Below are 26,516 nucleotides of genomic sequence, written 5' to 3' on the forward strand. Positions count from 1 at the left end.
CTTCTTCTTAGAAGGAACGTCTGCTACACAATTTGGATGTCGTCCGTGCTTTAAAGTTTTACTTACAAGCGACTAAGGACTTCCGTCAATCGTCTTCCTTATTAGTCAATTTTTCAGGGAAACATAAGAGTCAGAAGGCTACGGCTACCTCGCTTTCCTTTTGGCTGATCATTTTCATCTGTTTTGCATATGAGACTGCTAGACAGCAGCCACTTGAAAGAATTACGGCCCATTCCACTGGGGCTGTTGCTTCCTCATGGGCATTCAAAAATGATGCTTCTGTTGAGCAGATTTGCAAGGCTGCAACTTGGTCTTCTCTTCATACTTTTTCCAAATTTTACAAATTTGATAACTTTGCCTTGGCTGAGGCTATTTTTGGGAGAAAGGTTCTTCAAGCAGTGGTGCCTTCCGTTTAGTTTCCCTGTCTTGTCCCTCCCTTTTTCATCCATGTACTATAGCTTTGGTATTGTATCCCACAAGTAAGGATGAAATCTGTGGACTCATCGTGTCTTTAAAAAGAAAAGAAAATTTATGCTTACCTGATAAATTTGTTTCTTTTTAGACACGATGAGTCCACGGCCCGCCCTGTTCTATGAGACAGGTTATTAATTGGTTAAACTTCAGACACCTCTGCACCTTAACTTTTCCTTTCTCTTCCTAACTTCGGTCGAATGACTGGAGTGGGAGGGAAGGGAGGAGCTATATATACAGCTCTGCTGTGGTGCTCTTTGCCTCCTCCTGCTGACCAGGAGGCGTAATCCCACAAGTAAGGATGAAATCCGTGGACTCATCGTGTCTAAATAAAAAACCAAACTAATTTATCAGGTAAGCATAAATTTTCTTTTTTAGGTTTCCAGATAGATTGTGTCCATGACTCTGTCTCTAACAAACAAGAGACGTTTAAATTTGGTTGCAGCCTGTCGGAACCTTCAGTCTCGGACATTTCCTTCAGTAGCTATGTGCATGGAAGTTTTAGGTCTCTTGACTGCAGCATCGGACGTGATCCCCTTTGCTCGTTTTCATATGAAACCTCTCCAGCGTTGTATGCTGAACCAATGGTGCAGGGATTATACAAGGATATCACAATTAATATCCTTAAATCCCAATGTTCGACTATCTCTGACTTGGTGGTTAGATCACCATCGTATAGTTCAAGGGGCCTCTTCTGTTTGTCCAACCTGGACTTTGATCACAACAGATGCGAGTCTTTCAGGTTGGGGAACTGTTTGGGGATCTCTGGCAGCACAAGGAGTTTGGAAATCTGAAGAGGCGAGATTACCAATCAATATTTTGGAACTCCGTACGATTTTCAGGGCTCTTCAGATTTGGCCTCTGTTGAAGAGAGAACAGTTCATTTGTTTTCAGACAGACAATATCACAACTGTGTCATATGTCAATCATCAGGGTGGGACTCACAGTCCCCAAGCTATGAAAGAAGTATCTCGGATACTTGCTTGGGCGGAATCCAGCTCCTGTCTAATTTCTGCGGTTCATATCTCAGGTATAGACAATTGGGAGGCGGATTATCTCAGCCGTCAGACTTTACATCCGGGGGAGTGATCACTCCATCCAGATGTGTTTTCTCAGGTTGTTCAGATGTGGGGTCTTCCAGAAATCGATCTGATGGCTTCTCATCTAAACAAGAAACTTTCCAGGTACCATTCCCAGGTCCAGGGATTCTCAAGCGGAAGCAGTGGATGCGTTGACACTTCCTTGGTGTTATCAACTTGCTTACATTTTTCCCGCCTCTAGTTCTTCTTCCAAGATTAATCTCCAAAATCATAATGGAGCAATCGTTTGTATTGCTGGTGGCTCCAGCATGGCCTCACAGGTTTTGATATGCGGATCTTGTTCGGATGTCCAGTTGCCAACCTTGGCCACTTCCATTAAGGCCGGACCTTCTGTCTCAAGGTACGTTTTTCCATTAGGATCTCAAATCATTAGATTTGAAGGTATGGAAATTGAACGCCTAATGCTTAGTCATAGTGTTTTCTCTGACTCAGTGATTAATACTATGTTACAGGCACTTAAATCTGTTTCTAGAAAGATTTATTATCAAGTTTGGAAGATTTATATTTCATGGTGTTCTTCTCATAAATTCTCTTGGCATTCTTTCAAAATTCCTATAATTTTACAGTTTCTTCAGGATGGTTTGGATAAGGGCTTGTCTGCAAGTTCATTGAAGGGACAAATCTCTGCCCTTTCTATTTTATTTCACAGAAAGATTGCTAAACTTCCTGATATTCACTGTTTTGTACAGGTTTTGGTTCGTATCAAGCCTGTCATTAAATCAATCTCTCCTCCTTGGAGTCTTAATTTGGTTTTGAAGGCTTTACAGGCTCCTCCTTTTGAGCCTATGCATTCTTTGGGCATTAAACTACTTTCTTGGAAAGAATTGTTCCTTTTGGCCATCTCTTCTGCTAGAAGAGTTTCTGAATTATCTGCTCTTTCTTGTGAATCTCCTTTTCTGATTTTTCATCAGAATAAGGCGGTTTTGCGGACTTCATTTACATTTTTTACCTAAGGTTGTGAATTCTTACAATATTAATAGAGAAATAATTGTCCCTTCCTTGTGTCCTAATCCTAAAATCTCTTTGGAGAGATCCTTGCATTCTTTGGATGTGGTAAGAGCTTTGAAATATTATGTTGAAGCTACTAAAGATTTCAGGAAGACTTCTAGTATATTTGTTATCTTTTTTGGTTCTAGGAAAGGTCAGAAGTCTGCTGCTGTTTCCTTGGCTTCGTGGTTAAAGCTTTTGATTCATCAAGCTTATTTGGAGTCGGGTGAAGCCCCGCCTCAGAGAATCACAGCTCATTCTACTAGATTAGTCTCCACTTCATGGCTTTTAAGAATGAAGCTTCACTTGATCAGATTTGCAAAGCAGCAACTTGGTCTTTTTTGCATACATTTTCTTAATTCTACCGTTTTGATGTATTTTCTTCTTCAGAATCAGTTTTTGGTAGAAAAGTTTTTCAGGCAGCTGTTTCAGTTTGATGCTTCTTCTTATGTTTTAAGATTTTCTTTTCATTTATGAGAATAAACTTATATTTTGGGTTGTGGATTATTTTTTTTCAGCGGAAAATGGCTGTTTTTATTTTATCCCTCCCTCTCTAGTGACTCTTGTGTGGCGTTCCACATCTTGGGTATTGCTGTCCCATACGTCACTAGCTCATGGACTCTTGCCAATTACATGAAAGAAAACATAATTTATGTAAGATCTTATCTGATAAATTCATTTATTTCTTATTGGCAAGAGTCCATGAGGCCCACCCTTTTTATGGTGGTTATAATTTTTTTGTATAAAGCACAATTATTTCCAAATTCCTTTGTTGATGCTTTTTACTCTTTTCTTTATCACCCCACTAGTTGGCTTTTCATTAAACTGAATTGTGGGTGTGGTGAGGGGTGTATTTATAGGCATTTTGAGGTTTGGGAAACTTTGCCCCTCCTGGTAGGATTGTATATCCCATACGTCACTAGCTCATGGACTCTTGCCAATATGAAAGAAATTAATTTATCAGGTAAGTTCTTACATAAATTATGTTTTTTCTGGTTTCTGCTGCTGTCTTTCTCTGTCCTGACATTTGTCCAGGTGAGCCTAGCGAGTGGATCTTGGTTGTCTTCCTGAAGACCTCAGTTGGTCTTTCTGTCCTATTAGTCGGGTCCCCTTTTTGTTTTCAGGGGCTGTGACTGGGTTGTTGCCCTGAGAGTGGGGTCTTCAAGACTTGTGTCTCGGTTGCATCTACTCGTGGTAACTGTTCAGGTCCTTTGGACTGTCGGTGACTTTGCATCCCCGGGGTCGTTTTTTGTTTTTTCTTTCAATAATGTTCCCGGTTTTTGGACGAAACAGGATTTTGTTTTCTGGGAATATGTTTTTGGGTAGGTGCTTTCATTGGTCCGCCTCTTACCTTCCCGTCTTGTTATTCTGTGTCCTCTTTGGCTTGGGTATAAATTTCCCATAAGTAATGAATGTGGTTGTGGACTCTTTCCCATTAGGAAGAAAAACATAAATTATGCTTACCTGATATTTTTCTTTTCTTCCGTGGGAAAGAGTCCACAGCCCCCCGTCCGTTTTAGAGGCGTTTTTTTTTCTTCTTCTGGCACCTTTTCACCTTGATGCTTCTTCCACTGTTCATTGTTCATCGGCTGAATGACTCTGGGGGATAGGGGAAGTGGGAGGGGTATTTAAGCCTTTGGCTGGTGGGTTTTTGCCTCCTCCTGGTGGCCAGGTTCTTATTTCCCATAAGTAATGAATGCGGCTGAGGACTCTTTCCCACAGAAGAAAATAAAATAATCAGGTAAGCATAATTTGTTTTTTGGATTTGTTTTGTAGTGGTGAGAAGACAGGGACTTTTGTTTTGGAATTTGAAGTCATTACACAAATTTGGGATTTTCTCCAAAGTGGCGTAGATAGTGTTTAATTTATTCTCTTCCCATTCACTCACTGAACGTGTTGACTTTTTCTGTGTGATATTACCTGATTGAAAAGTTTATACAATTTTGAGTTAGCATTAGCATTTGAGGAATGCTAATTTAATCTGTTTTGCATTCTTATTCAATACATATATTCTTCCAAAGAACAGAGTTTCAAATAAACGTAATATGTTTTTCACATTTGTTCATGTTTGCTTTTTATGGTGATTATATTTTTCAGTAGTAGAAAAGCACTTTATTTTTTTTATATTTTGTAGGGATTTATGACATTTTTTTTACTTGATCTTAGTACAGTAGCAAACTGACATTTCACAGTAGCCAAATAAATTGCTATGGACTGGGCAGAGACATTTTCAGTCATCAGCATTTTTTTCTTTTTAACATTCAGTGCAGCACCTTCTAGGTAAATCCTTTTACTCTAGATTTGAATTTCTATAGACTGCTGTCTGCTTTGAGGTATTGTGTGTCGTCTCTGAACTGCAGTGGCCTCTCCTGTATAATAAGAATTTCACACAGTCATAGCCAGCTTCAGTACCGCAATATTTGTATGAGGTGCAGATGTATGTTGGCCAGTTCTGCTTGATTCTTAAACTGACAAGGTTTTTTTTCCATTTATGCATTGGTGAGTGTTTACCTTTTTGTTTACCTGCTTATTTAATAAAAAAAGATATTATAATATATTCTAGGTGCTTTATTTAATAGTTTATAGATATGTTTATTGTATGCTTATTATATAGAATGTCTTTTTTATTTATGTTCATTTAAAGGAAATATGTTTATGTCCTTGATACTGAAATGCTAAGCATAAGGTTTCCATGTAACAAATAATATGGTATTTAGGGATTCCAATCCAATATACAATATTTTTTAAAATGTTATGCTGTTTTTAGGTTTAAAATGTATTTGGTTAGTGACAATCATTAGTTTTTATATGACAAGTTTGTTTGATTTTAATTCATATACATTTTTAGATTGCATTTGTATGGTTCATATTACTTTAGCTCTACATTTTTCCAATAACAAATCAAAGACTACTATTTTTTCTGTAATTTTTATCAGTAACCAGATTTGCCTACTTCTACTTAGATCATTTACATAATGTTTTTCCTTTATCATTGTGCTATTATTTACTTCATATTAGTGCTTCTCAAATCCCCCAAGTAGCATTGCTATGGTAACAGTCTCAGAGCAGCCTTATCTAGTTATATGCCTCAGTTCACAGTGGATGAGAACATTTACAGGTGTAAATAATGAAGTGCAGTTTTATTTTCTTTTACTGAATTTCTATTTTAGCATGAATAAAGTTGAATTTGAGATAATATAATTACTTTGGATATTTTAAGGACCTCTTGATTGAAAATACTAGTGTCTAAAGTAACTATAATTGGGCCCAAGCTGTATCATTTTCAAAAGTAATATCTTGATTGACTTTAAAGGAGCAATGCATCCTTACATTTCAATTTCGATTAGAAGCATTTTTAGGACAATCTATCACTGTTTCATTGATATGTCATGTATAGTTTAAGAGAGAAAATGGGGGAAGGCAGTAAATTAATCTCCAAGAGAAAACCTACAATTTAGAAAAATATAAGTGATTATCCTGGTCAGGGTGTAAGCATTATAGAGACAATTATTAAATAATTGTAAATAGACATACATTCAAAAAAGCTTATGCTGGACCCTGTATTAAGTTATTAATACTGCCTTACAAAAATATAGTTAGAGAGAAGTCCTAGACACTTACATATACCCCATATAGACAAAAAAATGTTTAATAGCTTCACAAGCAGTCATACCAGCCACACTGTTTAAAAAATACTTAAACCTACACACTAAAGAGATCAGAGCTATTTAGTGGTAATTTCATTACTGCAGCTGCCTAATAATAATGTAGGCTATGCTCCTTCAATACAGGAGCCTTTTTAAATATTACTATTACGATATAGGTCAGACTGCCAGCAAGTAAACAATTCCCAATCAATCCCACACACTGGAAAATAGTTATTATAGGTGAGGTCAGCAAGTTAAAAAAGGAGAGAAAGAGACTCTCCCGCAGACACCTGATGTGCGTTTCACAATAACGCTTCCTCAGAAGACAGCTGCAGTAATGAAATTGTTCAATTTAATGATAGTTTACTCAGGTAAAATCTATATCAGTGATTCTTAACCCTTTAAGGACACCGCTTTCAGTTTGCTCAATTGTTTTATGACGGAAAAATTCCGTCATATGTCCTTAAGAGGTTAATCAGGGTGTAATGACAATGTCACAAAGCCAGATTGAGCTGTTAAGTGAGAGATGTTAAGAGAGATGAAAGCATATTCCGTTGATTTTTTTCAATAATTTTAAACCTTTTATAATAATAAAAAATGTTTATTTTAAATTTAAAATATGTGGTGTGGTTCATGCATTTTATTTTTCCTTCTTAATATAAAGAGAGTCCATGGCTTCATTCCTTACTGTTGGGAAATACTGAACCTGGCCAACAGGAGGAGGCAAAGACACCCAAGCCAAAGGCTTAAATACCTCTCCCACTTCCCCCATCCCCCAGTCATTCTTTGCCTTTTGTCACAGGAGGATGGCAGAGAAGTGTCAGAAGATTTCAGGGTTGTTCCTCAGGAGGGGTATATGCACTTTGATATGGGACTGGAGTTTTAAGTAGTCTTGTCACGCTTTCAGTGAGAGCATTGATGAAAGTTAGTCTGGAGATGCAGGGACAGTCTTCCTGTGAACCCATCCAGACTGCATGCTAACAGCGCCTTAAGCAACCAGTGTTGACAAGTTTTACTGTATGCTTTTTCTTCACTCAAGTCCATGTCAGGAGCGATGCTACAAGACTGTCACACTTGAGAGCCTGTGTTTCTGTTCCACAGCATGGATTCTGGTAAGATCGTTTCAGTTTTTACATATGTTGAAAACGCTAGAAGACAGGGTCACAGTGTGGCTCCTTTTATCTTATATATAATCATAGGTTAATGCCTCCTGCGGGAGGTTATTGAACAGTGAGTATTAATCAAATGTGATACGTTGATATATGCTGCTTTATGTGGAGATTTATTGGGCTCATAGACTGTTATGCGGTAACGGAACACACGTTTTTACTTTCACTTTAAACCCAGCACAGCTTGGCGCGCTTTTTCTCATAGCAGGGGCGGTCCTGTCTTGCGCACCACATGACCGGGTGTGGTCACACCTTCGTTTTCCCTTTCCTGACTGAGCTATTTGTCGGAGAAGACGTTTGTTTCTCTGTTGCCTGGGTTTAGGAGGTGGTGAGTGCCCCAGTCATTGGGAGTATAAAGGTGCTGTTTTATGAGAAATAAAAGATAATTTATTCTGTGTCCTACTGTTATTAGCGCAAGCTATAGAGGATTCTGATATGCTCAAAGTTACTCCCTCTTTCCCTAATAGTAATACCTGTCTATATTGTGAGGAGGCCTTGGTGTGCCCGCCCTCTCAACTATGTTCCATATGCGTCGTCAAGATTATTATGTCTAAGAAGGTTAACCCCTTTAGTACTACTGAGCCGTCCACCTCTGAGGACTCGCTGTCCCGTGAGGTGCATACCCATCAGTCATCTTCCTCATCACATGCAGTTTCCCGTAGCACGCCTGATCCTCCATTTGGAGGGAGCCTTTTACCATCAGACTTTACCGCGCAGTTAAAGACGGCAGTGTCTGAGGCTCTTAGTGCTTTACCTCGCCCTGCAAAGTGCAAGCGAAAGGTTGAACATAGCTCTCCGGTCCAGGGGTCATTCAGTGATTTATTATTATTTTCCAAGGATGGGTCACACTCTGAGTCTTCAGAGGGTGAACTTTCTGGATTAGAGTTTGCTACCTCTAGGCCTCCGGCTGCGGAGAAGCCAGCCTTTAGATTTAAGATTGAACACTTACGTTTTCTTCTAAAGGAGGTTCTGTCGACATTAGAGGTTCCAGAGGTCAATTTGCCTAATGAACCTTTGATTCCTAAATTAGACAGAGTGTAAGAGGACAGGGTAGCACCCGCTAACTTTTCCTGTACCTGTAAATATGGCAAAAATTATTAAAGGGACACTGAACCCAAATTTTTTCTTTCATGATTCAGATAGAGCATGCCATTTTAAGCAAATTTCTAATTTACTCCTATTATCAATTTCTTTCATGTAATTGGCAAGAGTCCATGAGCTAGTGACGTATGGGATATACATTCCTACCAGGAGGGGCAAAGTTTCCCAAACCTCAAAATGCCTATAAATACACCCCCCACCACACCCACAATTTAGTTTTACAAACTTTGCCTCCTATGGAGGTGGTGAAGTAAGTTTGTGCTAGATTTCTACGTTGATATGCGCTTCTCAGCATTGCTGAAGCCCGGTTCCTCTCAGAGTGCAGTGAATGACAGAGGGGTGGGAAGGGAGTATTACCTATTGAATGCAATGGTCATCCTAACGGGGATCTATTTCATAGGCTCTCTGTTATCGGTCGTAGAGATTCTTCTCCTACCTCCCTTTTCAGATTGACGATATACTCTTATATACCATTACCTCTGCTGATTCTCGTTTCAGTACTGGTTTGGCTATCTACTTTATGTAGATGAGTGTCTTTTGGTAAGTATGTTTTCCTTTATTAAGACACTCTTAGCTATGGTTTGGCACTTTAAATGTAAAGTTCTAAATATAATGTTTGTACTTATATTTGCCATGATTCAGCTTTATCAGTATTTCTCCAACATAGGTGTGTCCGGTCCACGGCGTCATCCTTACTTGTGGGATATTCTCCTCCCCAACAGGAAATGGCAAAGAGCCCAGCAAAGCTGGCCATATAGTCCCTCCTAGGCTCCGCCTACCCCAGTCATTCTCTTTGCCGTTGCACAGGCAACATCTCCACGGAGATGGCTTAGAGTTTTTTGGTGTTTAAATGTAGTTTTTGTTCTTCAATCAAGAGTTTGTTATTTTAAAATAGTGCTGGTATGTACTATTTACTCTGAAACAGAAACGAGATGAAGATTTCTGTTTGTAAGAGGAAAATGATTTTAGCAACCGTTACTAAAATCGATAGCTGTTTCCACACAGGACTGTTGAGATGAAGTAACTTCAGTTGGGGGAAACAGTGGGCAGACTTTGCTGCTTGAGGTATGACACATTTCTAACAAGACTCGGTAATGCTGGAAGCTGTCATTTTCCCTATGGGAACCGGTAAGCCATTTTCTTAGTTTAAGTAAAAGAATAAAGGGCTTCATTAGGGCTTAAAAAACTGGTAGACATTTTTCTGGGCTAAAACGATTACTTTACTAAGTATATTTGGCAGATTATTACTTTTAATAGTTGTTAAATCTTGGGGATTGTTTTAATAAAAACGGCAGGCACTGTATTGGACACCTTTTTCACTGGGGGCCTTTTCTAGTCATAGACAGAGCCTCATTTTCGCGCCTCTAATGCGCAGTTGTTTTTGGAAAGCATGGCATGCAGATGCATGTGTGAGGAGCTAAGAACCACTGAAAAAGCTTATAGAAGGCATCATTTGGTATCGTATTCCCCTCTGGGCTTGGTTGGGTCTCAGCAAAGCAGATACCTGGGACTGTATAGGGGTTAAATGTAAAAACGGCTCCGGTTCCGTTATTTTAAGGGTTAAAGCTTTCAAATTTGGTGTGCAATACTTTTAAGGCTTTAAGTTACTGTGGTGAAATTTTGGTGAATTTTGAACAATTCCTTCATACTTTTTCACATATTCAGTAATAAAGTGTGTTCAGTTTAAAATTTAAAGGGACAGTAACGGTTTTATTGTAAAACGTTTTTTGTGCTTTGTTGACAAGTTTAAGCCTGTTTAACATGTCTGAACCATCAGATAACGATGTTCTATATGTATGAAAGCCAATGTGTCTCCCCATTTAAATATATGTGATATATTTGTGTCATAATGTCCAAACAAAGTAGGGATAATAATGCCATAGATATGATATTGCCCAAGATGATTCCTCTAATGAGGGGAGTAAGCATGGTACTGCATCATCCCCTTCTGTGTCTACACCAGTTTTGCCCACACAAGAGGCCCCTAGTACATCTAGTGCGCCAATACTTATTACCATACAACAATTAAGGGCTGTAATGGATAATTCTATTGCATGCATTTTTTCCAAAATGCCTACTTATCAGAGAAAGCGTGATTGCTCTGTTTTAAACACTGAAGAGCAAGAGGACGCTGATGATATCTGTTCTGACATACCCTCACACCTATCTGAAGGGGCCAGGAGGGAGGTTTTGTCTGAGGGAGAAATTTCAGATTCAGGGAAAATTTCTCAACAAGCAGAACCTGATATTGTAACTTTTAAATTTAAATTACAACATCTCCACGCACTTCTTAAGGAGGTATTATCTACTCTGGATGATTGTGACAATTTGGTCATTCCAGAGAAATTAGGTAAGATGGACAAGTTCCTAGAGGTTCCGGTGCCCCCCGATGTTTTTCCTATACCCAAGCGGGTGGCGGACATAGTAAATAAGGAGTGGGAAAGGCCCGGCATACCTTTTGTCCTCCCCCTATATTTAAGAAATTATTTCCTATAGTCGACCCCAGAAAGGACTTATAGCATACAGTCCCCAAGGTCGAGGGGGCGGTTTCTACTCTAAACAAACGCACTTCTATTCCTATAGAAGATAGTTGTGCTTTCAAGATCCTATGGATTAAAGGTTAGAGGGTTTGCTTAAAAAGATGTTTGTTCAGCAAGGTTTCCTTCTACAACCAATTTCATGCATTGTTCCTGTCACTACAGCTGCGTGTTTCTGGTTCGAAGAACTAGAAAAGTCGCTCAATAAAGAATCTTCGTACGAGGAGGTTTTGGACAGAGTTCAAGCTCTTAAATTGGCTAACTCTTTTTTATTTTAGATGCCGCTTTGCAATTAGCTAGATTAGCGGCGAATAATTCAGGGTTTGCTATCGTGGCGCGCAGAGCGCTTTTGCTTAACATCCCTTTCAAGGGTAAAACACTGTTTGGCCCTGACTTGAAAGAGATTATTTCAGACATCACTGGGGGAAAGGGCCACGCCCTTCCTCTGGATAGGTCTTTTAAGGCTAAAAATAAGCCAAATTTTCGTCCCTTTCGCAGAAACGGACCAGCCTCAAATTCTACACCCTCTAAGCAAGAGGGTAATACTTCTCAAACCAAGCCAGCCTGGAGGCCGATGCAAGGCTGGAACAAGGGTAAGCAGGCCAAGTCACCTGCCACTGCTACCAAAACAGCATGAAGTGTTGGCCCCCGATCTGGGAAGGATCTGGTGGGGGGCAGACTTTCTCTCTTTGCTCAGGCTGGGGCAAGAGATGTTCAGGATCCTTGGGCGCTAGAAATAGTTTCTCAAGGTTATCTCCTGGAATTCAGGGAACTACCCCCAAGGGGAAGGTTCCACGGGTCTCAATTATCTTCGAACAGGCATTCTTACACTGTGTAGAAGACCTGTTAAGCATGGGAGTGATTCATCCTGTTCCATTAGGAGAACAAGGGATGGGTTTTTAATCCAACCTGTTCATAATTCCCAAAAAAGAGGGAACATTCAGACCTATTTTAGATCTCAAGATTCTAAACAAGTTTCTAAGGGTTTCATCGTTCAAAATGGATACCATTCGAACGATCCTTCCTACCATCCAGGAAGGTCAATTCATGACCACGGTGGAATTAAAGGATGCGTACCTACGTATTCCTATCCACAAGGAACATTTTCGGTTCCTAAGGTTCGCCTTTCTGGACAAGCATTACCAGTTTGTGGCACTTCCATTCGGATTAGCCACTGCTCCAAGGATTTTCACAAGGGTACTAGGGTCCCTTCTAGCGGTGCTAAGACCAAGGGGCATTGCAGTAGTACCTTACTTGGACGACATCCTGATTCAAGTGTCGTCTCTGTCAAAAGCAAGGGCTCATACGGACATTGTCCTAGCCTTTCTCAGATCTCACAGGTGGAAAGTGAACATAGAAAAAAGTTCTCTGTCCCCGTCAACAAGAGTTCCCTTCTTGGGAACAATAATAGTTTCCTTAGAAATGAAGGTTTTTCTGACAGAGGCCAGAAAATCAAAACTTCTAAGCTCTTGTCAGGTACTTCATTCTGTTCTTCTTCCTTCCATAGCGCAGTGCATGGAAGTAATAGGTTTGATGGTTGAGGCAATGGACATAGTTCCTTTTGCACAAATTCATCTAAGACCATTACACCTGTGCATGCTCAGACAGTGGAATGGGGATTATACAGACTTGTCTCCGACGATACAAGTAGATCAAATAACCAGAGATTCACTCCGTTGGTGGCTGACCCTGGACAACCTGTCACAGGGAATGAGCTTCCGCAGACCAGAGTAGGTCATTGTCACGACCGACGCCAGTCTGGTGGGCTGGGGCGCGGTCTGGGAACCCCTGAAAGCTCAGGGTCTATGGTTTCGGGAAGACTCTCTTCTCCCGATAAGCATAATGGAACTGAGAGCGATATTCAATGCTCTCAAGGCTTGGCCTCGACTAGCAAAGGCCAAATTCATAAGGTTTCAATCAGACATCATGACGACTGTTACATATATCAACCATCAGGGGGTAACAAGGAGTTCCCTGGCGATGGAGGAGCATCCGGGGGAGTGGGAACTCCATCTGGAAATCTTTGCCCAAATAACTCAATTATGGGGCATTCCAGACATGGTTCTGATGGCCTCTCGTCAGAACTTCATGGTCCCTTGTTACGGGTCCAAATCCAGGGATCCCAAGGCGACTCTATTGGATACAATAGTAGCACCTTGGATCTTCAACCTAGCTTATGTATTCCCACCGTTTCCTCTCATTCCCAGGCTGGTAGCCAGGATCAATCTGGAGAGGGCTTCGGTGATCTTGATAGTTCCTGTGTGGCCACGCAGGACTTGGTATGCAGACCTGGTGAATGTGTCATCGGCTCCACCATGGAAGCTACCTTTGAGACAGGACCTTCTTATTCAGGGTCCATTCGAACATCCGAATCTGGTTTTCCTCCAACTGACTGCTTGGAGTTTGAACGCTTGATTTTAGATTCTGTAATAGATACTCTTATTCAGGCTAGAAAGCCTGTAACTAGAAAAATTTACCATAATATATGGAAAAAATATATCTGTTGGTGTGAATCTAAAGGATTCCCATGGAACAAGATAAAAATTCCTAAGATTCTTTCCTTTCTACAAGAAGGTTTGGAGAAAGGATTTTCTGCGAGTTCTCTGAAGGGACAGATCTCTGCTTTATCTGTTTTACTTCACAAAAGGCTGGCAGCTGTGCCAGACGTTTAAGCGTTTGTTCAGGCTCTGGTTAGAATCAAGCCTGTTTACAGACCTTTGACTCTTCCCTGGAGTCTTAATCTAGTTCTTTCAGTTCTTCAAGGGGTTCCGTTTGAACCCTTACATTCCGTAGATATTAAGTTATTATCTTGGAAAGTTTTGTTTTAGGTTGCAATTTCTTCCGCTAGAAGAGTTTCTGAGTTATCTGCTCTGCAGTGTTCTCCGCCCTATCTGGTCCATGCAGATAAGGTGGTTTTACGTACTGAGCCTGGTTTTCTTCCGAAGGTTGTTTCCAACAAAAATATTAACCAGGAGATAGTTGTACCTTCTTTGTGTCCGAATCCAGTTTCATAGAAGGAACGTTTGTTACACAATTTGGACGTTGTCCGTGCTCTAAAATTCTATTTAGAGGCTACTGAAGATTTTAGACAAACATCTTCTTTGTTTGTTGTTTATTCTGGTTAAAGGAGAGGTAAAAAAGCGACTTCTACCTCTCTTTCCTTTTGGTTTAAAAGCATCATCAGATTGGCTTTTGAGACTGCCGGACGGCAGCCTCCTGAAAGTATCACAGCTCACTCCACTAGGGCTGTGGCTTCCACATGGGCCTTCAAGAATGAGGTTCCTGTTGACCAAATTTTTTAAATTATATACTTTTGCTTCTTCGGAGGCTATTTTTGGGAGAAAGGTTTTGCAAGCCGTGGTGCCTTCCGTTTGGGTGACCTGATTTGCTCCCTCCCTTCATCCGTGTCCTAAAGCTTTGGTATTGGTTCCCACAAGTAAGGATGACGCCGTGGACCGGACACACCTATGTTGGAGAAAACAGAATTTATGCTTACCTGATAAATTACTTTCTCCAAGGGTGTGTCCGGTCCACGGCCCGCCCTGGTTTTTTAATCAGGTCTGATGAATTATTTTCTCTAACTACAGTCACCACGTTACCATATGGTTTCTCCTATATATATTTCCTCCTGTCCGTCGGTCGAATGACTGGGGTAGGCGGAGCCTAGGAGGGACTATATGGCCAGCTTTGCTGGGCTCTTTGCCATTTCCTGTTGGGGAGGAGAATATCCCACAAGTAAGGATGACGCCGTGGACCGGACACACCGTTGGAGAAAGTAATTTATCAGGTAAGCATAAATTCTGTTTTCTCCAACATTGGTGTGTCCGGTCCACGGCGTCATCCTTACTTGTGGGATATTCTCTTCCCCAACAGGAAATGGCAAAGAGTCCCAGCAAAGCTGGTCACATGATCCCTCCTAGGCTCCGCCCACCCCAGTCATTCTCTTTGCCGTTGCACAGGCAACATCTCCACGGAGATGGTTAAGAGTTTTTTGTAGTTTTATTCTTCTATCAAGTGTTTGTTATTTTAAAATAGTGCTGGTATGTACTATTTACTCTGAAGCAGAAAAGGATGAAGATTTCTGTTTGTAAGAGGAAGATCATTTTTAGCAGACAGTAACTAAAATCGATTGCTGTTTCCACACAGGACTGTTGAGATGAAGTAACTTCAGTTGGGGGAAACAGTTAGCAGTCTTTTCTGCTTAAGGTATGACTAGCCATATTTCTAACAAGACCATGTAATGCTGGAAGGCTGTCATTTCCCCTCATGGGGACCGGTAAGCCATTTTCTTAGTTAAACATAAAAGAATAAAGGGCTTCAAAAAGGGCTTAAAAACTGGTAGACATTTTTCTGGGCTAAAACAATTGCTTTACTAGGCATATTATGCAGATTCTAACTAATTATTGGTATTATAATCTTGGGGAACGTTTAGAAAAACGGCAGGCACTGTGTTGGAAACCTTTTTCAGATGGGGGCCTTTCTAGTTATAGACAGAGCCTCATTCTGGGACTGTATAGGGGTTAAATGTAAAAACTGCTCCGGTTCCGTTAATTTAATCCCCTACTGTGTCTACACCAGTTATGCCCACACAGGAGGCCCCTAGTACATCTAGTGCGCCAATACTTATTACCATGCAACAATTAACGGCTGTAATGGATAACTCCATAGCAAATCTTTTATCCAAAATGCCTACTTATCAGAGAAAGCGCGATTGCTCTGTTTTAAACACTGAAGAGCAAGAGGATGCTGATGATAACTGTTCTGACATACCCTCACACCAATCTCAAGGGGCCATGAGGGAGGTTTTGTCTGATGGAGAAATTTCAGATTCAGGAAAAATTTCTCATCAAGCTGAACCTGATGTTGTGACATTTAAATTTAAATTAGAACATCTCCGCACACTGCTTAAGGAGGTGTTATCTACTCTGGATGATTGTGACAATTTGGTCATTCCAGAGAAATTATGTAAGATGGACAAGTTCCTAGAGGTTCCGGTGCCCCCCGACGCTTTTCCTATACCCAAGCGGGTGGCGGACATAGTAAATAAAGAGTGGGAAAGGCCCGGCATACCTTTTGTTCCCCCCCCTATATTTAAGAAATTATTTCCTGTAGTCGACCCCAGAAAGGACTTATGGCAGACAGTCCCCAAGGTCGAGGGGGCGGTCTCTACTCTAAACAAACGCACTACTATTCCTATCGAAGATAGTTGTGCTTTCAAAGATCCTATGGATAAGAAATTAGAGGGTTTGCTTAAAAAGATTTTTGTACAGCAAGGTTACCTTCTACAACCAATTTCATGCATTGTTCCTGTCACTACGGCAGCGTGTTTCTGGTTCGAGGAACTAGAAAAATCGCTCAGTAAAGAATCTTCGTATGAGGAGGTTATGGATAGAGTTCAAGCACTTAAATTGGCTAACTCTTTTGTTTTAGATGCCGCTTTGGAATTAGCTAGATTAGCGGCGAAAAATTCAGGGTTTGCTGTTGTGGCGCGCAGAGTGCTTTGGCTAAAGTCTTGGTCAGCGGATGTGTCTTCCAAGACAAAATTGCTTAACATTCCTTTCAAAGGTAAAACATTATTTCTCCAACATAGGTGTGTCCGGTCCACGGCGTCATCCTTACTTGTGGGATATTCTCTTCCCCAACAGGAAATGGCAAAGAGCCCAGCAAAGCTGGTCACATGATCCCTCCTAGGCTCCGCCTACCCCAGTCATTCTCTTTGCCGTTGTACAGGCAACATCTCCACGGAGATGGCTTAGAGTTTTTTAGTGTTTAACTGTAGTTTTTCATTATTCAATCAAGAGTTTGTTATTTTTAAATAGTGCTGGTACGTACTATTTACTCAGAAACAGAAAAGAGATGAAGAATTCTGTTTGTATGAGGAAAATGATTTTAGCAACCGTAACTAAAATCCATGGCTGTTCCACACAGGACTGTTGAGAGCAATTAACTTCAGTTGGGGGAACAGTTTGCAGTCCCTTGCTGCTTGAGGTATGACACATTCTAACAAGACGATGTAATGCTGGAAGCTGTCATTTTCCCTATGGGATCCGGTAAGCCATGTTTATTACGATTGTAAATAAGGGCTTCACAAGGGCTTATTTAAACTGTAGACTTTTTCTGGGCTAAATCGATTGATTATTAACACATATTTAGCCTTGAGGAATCATTTTATCTGGGTATTTTGATATAATAATATCGGCAGGCACTGTTTTAGACACCTTATTCTTTAGGGGCTTTCCCAAAGCATAGGCAGAGTCTCATTTTCGCGCCGGTGTTGCGCACTTGTTTTTGAGAGGCATGGCATGCAGTCGCATGTGAGAGGAGCTCTGATACTTATAAAAGACTTCTGAAGGCGTCATTTGGTATCGTATTCCCCTTTGGGTTTGGTTGGGTCTCAGCAAAGCAGATACCAGGGACTGTAAAGGGGTTTAAAGCTTAAAACGGCTCCGGTTCCGTTATTTTAAGGGTTAAAGCTTCCAAAATTGGTGTGCAATATTTTCAAGGCTTTAAGACGCTGTGGTGAAAATTTGGTGAATTTTGAACAATTCCTTCATGTTTTTTCGCAATTGCAGTAATAAAGTGTGTTCAGTTTAAAATTTAAAGTGACAGTAACGGTTTTATTTTAAAACGTTTTTTGTACTTTCTGATCAAGTTTATGCCTGTTTAACATGTCTGAACTACCAGATAGACTGTGTTCTGAATGTGGGGAAGCCAGAATTCCTATTCATTTAAATAAATGTGATTTATGTGATAATGACAATGATGCCCAAGATGATTCCTCAAGTGAGGGGAGTAAGCATGGTACTGCATCATTCCCTCCTTCGTCTACACGAGTCTTGCCCACTCAGGAGGCCCCTAGTACATCTAGCGCGCCAATACTCCTTACTATGCAACAATTAACGGCTGTAATGGATAATTCTGTCAAAAACATTTTAGCCAAAATGAACCCTTGTCAGCGTAAGCGTGGCTGCTCTGTTTTAGTTACTGAAGAGCATGACGACGCTGATATTAATATCTCTGAAGGGCCCCTAACCCAATCTGAGGGGGCCAGGGAGGTTTTGTCTGAGGGAGAAATTACTGATTTAGGGAACATTTCTCAGCAGGCTGAATCTGATGTGATTACATTTAAATTTAAATTGGAACATCTCCGCATTTTGCTTAAGGAGGTATTATCCACTCTGGATGATTGTGAAAATTTAGTCATCCCAGAGAAACTATGTAAAATGGACAAGTTCCTAGAGGTGCCGGGGCTCCCAGAAGCTTTTCCTATACCCAAGCGGGTGGCGGACATTGTTAATAAAGAATGGGAAAGGCCCGGTATTCCTTTCGTCCCTCCCCCCATATTTAAAAAATTGTTTCCTATGGTCGACCCCAGAAAGGACTTATGGCAGTCAGTCCCCAAGGTCGAGGGAGCGGTTTCTACTTTAAACAAACGCACCACTATTCCCATAGAGGATAGTTGTGCTTTCAAAGATCCTATGGATAAAAAATTAGAAGGTTTGCTTAAAAAGATGTTTGTTCAGCAGGGTTACCTTCTACAACCCATTTCATGCATTGTCCCTGTCACTACTGCCGCATATTTCTGGTTTGATGAACTGCTTAAGGTGCTCGATAGTGACTCTCCTCCTTATGAGGAGATTATGGACAGAATCAATGCTCTCAAATTGGCTAATTCTTTCACTCTAGACGCCTCTTTGCAATTGGCTAAGTTAGCGGCTAAGAACTCTGGGTTTGCTATTGTGGCGCGCAGAGCGCTTTGGTTGAAATCTTGGTCGGCTGATGCGTCTTCCAAGAACAAGCTACTAAACATTCCTTTCAAGGGGAAAACGTTGTTTGGTCCTGACTTGAAAGAGATTATCTCTGATATCACTGGGGGTAAGGGCCACGCCCTTCCTCAGGATCGGCCTTTCAAGGCAAAAAATAGACCTAATTTTCGTCCCTTTCGTAAAAACGGACCAGCCCAAGGTGCTACGTCCTCTAAGCAAGAGGGTAATACTTCTCAGGCCAAGCCAGCTTGGAGACCAATGCAAGGCTGGAACAAGGGAAAGCAGGCCAAGAAACCTGCCACTGCTACCAAGACAGCATGAAATATTGGCCCCCGATCCGGGACCGGATCTGGTGGGGGGCAGACTCTCTCTCTTCGCTCAGGCTTGGGCAAGAGATGTTCTGGATCCTTGGGCGCTAGAAATAGTCTCCCAGGGTTATCTTCTGGAATTCAAGGGACTTCCCCCAAGGGGGAGGTTCCACAGGTCGCAGTTGTCTTCAGACCACATAAAAAGACAGGCGTTCTTACATTGTGTAGAAGACCTGTTAAAAATGGGAGTGATTCATCCTGTTCCATTAAGAGAACAAGGGATGGGGTTCTACTCCAATCTGTTCATAGTTCCCAAAAAAGAGGGAACGTTCAGACCAATCCTAGATCTCAAGATCTTAAACAAATTTCTCAAGGTCCCATCGTTCAAGATGGAAACCATTCGGACTATCCTTCCTTCCATCCAGGAAGGTCAATTCATGACCACGGTGGATTTAAAGGATGCGTATCTACATATTCCTATCCACAAGGAACATCATCGGTTCCTAAGGTTTGCATTCCTGGACAAACATTACCAGTTCGTGGCGCTTCCTTTCGGATTAGCCACTGCTCCAAGGATTTTCACAAAGGTACTAGGGTCCCTTCTAGCGGTGCTAAGACCAAGGGGCATTGCAGTAGTACCTTACCTGGACGACATTCTGATTCAAGCGTCGTCCCTTCCTCAAGCAAAGGCTCACACGGACATTGTCCTGGCCTTTCTCAGATCTCACGGCTGGAAAGTGAACGTGGAAAAGAGTTCTCTATCCCCGTCAACAAGGGTTCCCTTCTTGGGAACAATTATAGACTCCTTAGAAATGAGGATCTTTCTAACAGAGGCCAGAAAAACAAAGCTTCTGGACTCTTGTCGGATACTTCATTCCGTTCCTCTTCCTTCCATAGCTCAGTGCATGGAAGTGATCGGGTTGATGGTGGCGGCGATGGACATAGTTCCTTTTGCGCGCATTCATCTAAGACCATTACAACTGTGCATGCTCAGTCAGTGGAATGGGGACTATACAGACTTGTCTCCGAAGATACAAGTAAATCAGAGGACCAGAGACTCACTCCGTTGGTGGCTGTCCCTGGACAATCTGTCTCAAGGGATGATGTTCCACAGTCCAGAGTGGGTCATTGTCACGACCGACGCCAGTCTGATAGGCTGGGGCGCGGTCTGGGGATCCCTGAAAGCTCAGGGTCTTTGGTCTCGGGAAGAATCTCTTCTACCGATAAATATTCTGGAACTGAGAGCGATATTCAATGCTCTCCAGGCCTGGCCCCAGCTTGCGAGGACCAGGTTCATACGGTTTCAATCAGACAACATGACGACTGTTGCGTACATCAACCATCAGGGGGGAACAAGGAGTTCCCTAGCGATGGAAGAAGTAACCAAAATTATTCTTTGGGCGGAGTCTCACTCCTGCCACCTGTCTGCTATCCACATCCCAGGAGTGGAAAATTGGGAAGCGGATTTTCTGAGTCGGCAGACATTGCATCCGGGGGAGTGGGAACTCCATCCGGAAATCTTTGCCCAAGTCACTCACCTGTGGGGCATTCCAGACATGGATCTGATGGCCTCTCGTCAGAACTTCAAAGTTCCTTGCTACGGGGCCAGATCCAGGGATCCCAAGGCGGCTCTAGTGGATGCACTAGTAGCACCTTGGACCTTCAAACTAGCTTATGTGTTCCCGCCATTTCCTCTCATCCCCAGGCTGATAGCCAGGATCAAGCAGGAGAGGGCGTCGGTGATATTGATAGCTCCTGCGTGGCCACGCAGGACTTGGTATGCAGATCTGGTGAATATGTCATCGGCTCCACCTTGGAAGCTACCTTTGAGACGAGACCTTCTTGTTCAGGGTCCGTTCGAACATCCGAATCTGGTTTCACTCCAGCTGACTGCTTGGAGATTGAACGCTTGATTTTATCGAAGCGAGGATTCTCAGATTCTGTTATCGATACTCTTGTTCAGGCCAGAAAGCCTGTGACTAGAAAGATTTACCACAAAATTTGGAAAAAATATATCTGTTGGTGTGAATCTAAAGGATTCCCTTGGGACAAGGTTAAGATTCCTAGGATTCTATCCTTCCTTCAAGAAGGATTGGAAAAAGGATTATCTGCAAGTTCCCTGAAGGGACAGATTTCTGCCTTGTCGGTATTACTTCACAAAAAGCTGGCAGCTGTGCCAGATGTTCAAGCCTTTGTTCAGGCTCTGGTTAGAATCAAGCCTGTTTACAAACCTTTGACTCCTCCTTGGAGTCTCAATTTAGTTCTTTCAGTTCTTCAGGGGGTTCCGTTTGAACCCTTACATTCCGTTGATATTAAGTTATTATCTTGGAAAGTTTTGTTTTTAGTTGCGATTTCTTCTGCTAGAAGAGTCTCAGAATTATCTGCTCTGCAGTGTTCTCCTCCTTATCTGGTGTTCCATGCAGATAAGGTGGTTTTACGTACTAAACCTGGTTTTCTTCCAAAAGTTGTTTCTAACAAAAACATTAACCAGGAGATTATCGTACCTTCTCTGTGTCCAAAACCAGTTTCAAAGAAGGAACGTTTGTTGCACAATTTGGATGTTGTTCGCGCTCTAAAATTCTATTTAGATGCTATAAAGGATTTTAGACAAACATCTTCCTTGTTTGTTGTTTATTCAGGTAAAAGGAGAGGTCAAAAAGCAACTTCTACCTCTCTCTCTTTTTGGATTAAAAGCATCATCAGATTGGCTTACGAGACTGCCGGACGGCAGCCTCCCGAAAGAATCACAGCTCATTCCACTAGGGCTGTGGCTTCCACATGGGCCTTCAAGAACGAGGCTTCTGTTGATCAGATATGTAGGGCAGCGACTTGGTCTTCACTGCACACTTTTACCAAATTTTACAAGTTTGATACTTTTGCTTCTTCTGAGGCTATTTTTGGGAGAAAGGTTTTGCAAGCCGTGGTGCCTTCCATTTAGGTGACCTGATTTGCTCCCTCCCTTCATCCGTGTCCTAAAGCTTTGGTATTGGTTCCCACAAGTAAGGATGACGCCGTGGACCGGACACACCTATGTTGGAGAAAACAGAATTTATGTTTACCTGATAAATTTCTTTCTCCAACGGTGTGTCCGGTCCACGGCCCGCCCTGGTTTTTTTAATCAGGTCTGATATTTTATTTTCTTTAACTACAGTCACCACGGTACCATATGGTTTCTCCTATGCAAATATTCCTCCTTAACGTCGGTCGAATGACTGGGGTAGGCGGAGCCTAGGAGGGATCATGTGACCAGCTTTGCTGGGCTCTTTGCCATTTCCTGTTGGGGAAGAGAATATCCCACAAGTAAGGATGACGCCGTGGACCGGACACACCGTTGGAGAAAGAAATTTATCAGGTAAACATAAATTCTGTTTTGGACCTGATTTGAAAGAGATTATTTCAGACATCACTGGGGGAAAGGGCCACGCCCTCCCACAGGATAGGTCTTTTAAGGCTAATAATAAGCCTAATTTTCGTCCCTTTCGCAGAAACGGACCAGTCTCTAATTCTGTATCCTCTAAGCAAGAGGGTAATACGTCACAACCCAAACCAGCCTGGAAACCAATGCAAGGCTGGAACAAGGGTAAGCAGGCCAAGAAGCCTACCACTGCTACCAAAACAGCATGAAGGGATAGCCCCCGATCCGGGACCGGATCTAGTGGGGGGCAGACTTTCTCTCTTTGCTCAGGCTTGGGCAAGAGATGTTCAGGATCCTTGGGCGCTAGAAATAGTTTCTCAAGGTTATCTCCTGGAATTCAAGGAACTACCCCCAAGGGGAAGGTTCCACAGGTCTCAATTATCTTCAAACCAAATAAAGAGACAGGCATTCTTACATTGTGTAGAAGACCTGTTAAAGATGGGAGTGATACATCCAGTTCCAATAAGAGAACAAGGAATGGGATTTTATTCCAATCTGTTCATAGTTCCCAAAAAAGAGGGAACATTCAGACCAATTTTGGATCTAAAGATCCTAAACAAATTTCTCAGGGTACCATCGTTCAAAATGGAAACTATTTGAACGATCCTACCTACTATCCAGGAAAATCAATTTATGACTACCGTGGATTTAAAGGATGCGTACCTACATATTCCTATCCACAAGGAACATCATCAGTTCCTAAGGTTCGCTTTTCTGGACAAGCATTACCAGTTTATGGCACTTCCATTTGGATTAGCCACTGCTCCAAGGATTTTCACAAAGGTACTAGGGTCCCTTCTAGCGGTTCTAAGACCAAGGGGCATTGCAGTAGTACCTTACTTGGACGACATCCTGATTCAAGCGTCGTCCCTGTCAAAAGCAAAAGCTCATACGGACATCGTCCTAGCCTTTCTCAGATCTCACGGATGGAAGGTGAACAAAGAAAAAAGTTCTCTGTCCCCGTCAACAAGAGTTCCCTTCTTGGGAACAATAATAGACTCCTTGGAAATGAGGATTTTTCTGAGAGGTCAGAAAATCAAAACTTCTAAGCTCTTGTCAAGTACTTCATTCTGTTCCTCGTCCTTCCATAGCGCAGTGCATGGAAGTAATAGGATTGATGGTTGCAACAATGGACATAGTTCCTTTTGCACGAATTCATCTAAGACCATTACAACTGTGCATGCTCAGACAGTGGAATGGGGATTATACAGACTTGTCTCCGACAATTCAAGTAGATCAAAAGACCAGAGATTCACTCCGTTGGTGGCTGACCCTGGACAATCTGTCACAGGGAATGAGCTTCCGCAGACCAGAGTGGGTCATTGTCACGACCGACGCCAGCCTAGTGGGCTGGGGCGCGGTCTGGGAATCCCTGAAAGCTCAGGGTCTATGGTCTCGGGAAGAGTCTCTTCTCCCGATAAACATTCTGGAACTGAGAGCGATATTCAATGCTCTCAGAGCTTGGCCTCAACTAGCAAAGGCCAAATTCATAAGGTTTCAGTCAGACAACATGACGACCGTTGCATATATCAATCATCAGGGGGGAACAAGGACTTCCCTGGCGATGAAAGAAGTGACCAAGATAATTCAATGGGCGGAGGATCACTCCTGCCACTTGTCTGCGATCCACATCCCAGGAGTGGAAAATTGGGAAGCGGATTTTCTGAGTCGTCAGACATTCCATCCGGGGGAGTGGGAACTCCATCCGGAAATCTTTGCCCAAATAACTCAATTATGGGGCATTCCAGACATGGATCTGATGGCGTCTCGTCAGAACTTCAAGGTTCCTTGCTACGGGTCCAGATCCAGGGATCCCAAGGTGACCCTAGTAGATGCACTAGTAGCACCTTGGACCTTCAACCTAGCTTATGTATTCCTACCGTTTCCTCTCATCCCCAGGCTGGTAGCCAGGATCAATCAGGAGAGGGCCTCGGTGATCTTGATAGCTCCTGCGTGGCCACGCAGGACTTGGTATGCAGACCTGGTGAATATGTCATCGGCTCCACCATGGAAGCTACCTTTGAGACAGGACCTTCTTGTTCAGGGTCCATTCGAACATCCGAATCTGGTTTCCCTCCAACTGACGGCTTGGAGATTGAACGCTTGATTTTATCAAAGCGTGGGTTTTCAGATTCTGTAATAGATACTCTGATTCAGGCTAGAAAGCCTGTAACTAGAAAAATTTACCATAAAATATGGAAAAAATATATCTGTTGGTGTGAATCTAAAGGATTCCCATGGAACAAGATAAAAATTCCTAAGATTCTATCCTTTCTACAAGAAGGTTTGGAGAAAGGATTATCTGCAAGTTCTCTGAAGGGACAGATCTCTGCTTTATCTGTTTTACTTCACAAAAGACTGGCAGCTGTGCCAGATGTTCAAGCATTTGTTCAGGCTCTGGTTAGGATCAAGCCTGTTTACAGACCTTTGACTCCTCCCTGGAGTCTAAATCTAGTTCTTTCAGTTCTTCAAGGGGTTCCGTTTGAACCCTTACATTCCGTAGATATTAAGTTATTATCTTGGAAAGTTTTGTTTTTGGTTGCAATTTCTTCTGCTAGAAGAGTTTCAGAGTTATCTGCTCTGCAGTGTTCTCCGCCCTATCTGGTGTTCCATGCAGATAAGGTGGTTTTGCGTACTAAGCCTGGTTTTCTTCCGAAAGTTGTTTCCAACAACAATATTAACCAGGAGATAGTTGTACCTTCTTTGTGTCCGAATCCAGTTTCAAAGAAGGAACGTTTGTTACACAATTTGGACGTAGTCCGTGCTCTAAAATTCTATTTAGAGGCTACTAAAGATTTCAGACAAACATCTTCCTTGTTTGTTGTTTATTCTGGTAAAAGGAGAGGTCAAAAAGCGACTTCTACCTCTCTTTCCTTTTGGCTTAAAAGCATCATCCGATTGGCTTATGAGACTGCCGGACGGCAGCCTCCTGAAAGAATCACAGCTCACTCCACTAGGGCTGTGGCTTCCACATGGGCCTTCAAGAACGAGGCTTCTGTTGATCAGATATGTAAGGCAGCGACTTGGTCTTCACTGCACACTTTTGCCAAATTTTACAAATTTGATACTTTTGCTTCTTCGGAGGCTATTTTTGGGAGAAAGGTTTTGCAAGCCGTGGTGCCTTCCATTTAGGTGACCTGATTTGCTCCCTCCCTTCATCCGTGTCCTAAAGCTTTGGTATTGGTTCCCACAAGTAAGGATGACGCCGTGGACCGGACACACCAATGTTGGAGAAAACAGAATTTATGCTTACCTGATAAATTACTTTCTCCAACGGTGTGTCCGGTCCACGGCCCGCCCTGGTTTTTTAATCAGGTCTGATGAATTATTTTCTCTAACTACAGTCACCACGTTATCATATGGTTTCTCCTATATATATTTCCTCCTGTCCGTCGGTCGAATGACTGGGGTGGGCGGAGCCTAGGAGGGATCATGTGACCAGCTTTGCTTGGACTCTTTGCCATTTCCTGTTGGGGAAGAGAATATCCTACAAGTAAGGATGACGCCGTGGACCGGACACACCGTTGGAGAAAGTAATTTATCAGGTAAGCATAAATTCTGTTATTTCCTTTTTACAGACTGTCAGTTTCATTTTGGGAAATGCACATATATTTAAAAAAAAATAAAAAAAAAATAAAATTTCTTACCTGAAATTTTTCAATTGACTTTTTTTCTAAATTGCGGGCTGTTAGGCTCGCGGGTGTGCAAAGTGTTATAATTTATTGCGTCATTCTTGGCGCAAGACTTTTTTGGCGCAAGAATTACGTTTGTTGATGTATTTTCGTCATTTCCGGCGTCTTAGTTGGCGCCGATAATTTTCACGTAGTTGCGTCATCTATGACGCTCGTTTTTGTTGCAGACGTTTTTGGCGCCAAAATATATTTTGTCAGTTGTGGGCGTCATACTTGGCGCCAGACTTTTGACATTATTTAAGTCTTCATGGAGACTAGTCCTCTTAATATTAAAACCAGTAAACGTTTAAATTCGGTTTTTAAACCTCTTGTAGTTATTCCAT

The 26,516-nt window shown here is 42.1% G+C and overlaps 1 protein-coding gene across 1 annotated transcript in view; it reads left to right on the plus strand.

The window, feature by feature from the left end:
* KDM6A (lysine demethylase 6A) overlaps window positions 1-26,516 on the plus strand; it is a 926,232-nt gene that overhangs the window by 348,639 nt on the left and 551,077 nt on the right. Inside the window, exon 5 of the mRNA XM_053705281.1 lies at window positions 21,781-21,805. Within this exon, the coding sequence (XP_053561256.1) occupies window positions 21,781-21,805 (25 nt within the window). The remainder of the gene's footprint in view (window positions 1-21,780; window positions 21,806-26,516) is intronic.

The sequence above is a fragment of the Bombina bombina genome, chromosome 3, assembly GCF_027579735.1.
Source record: "Bombina bombina isolate aBomBom1 chromosome 3, aBomBom1.pri, whole genome shotgun sequence".
NCBI lineage: Eukaryota > Metazoa > Chordata > Amphibia > Anura > Bombinatoridae > Bombina > Bombina bombina.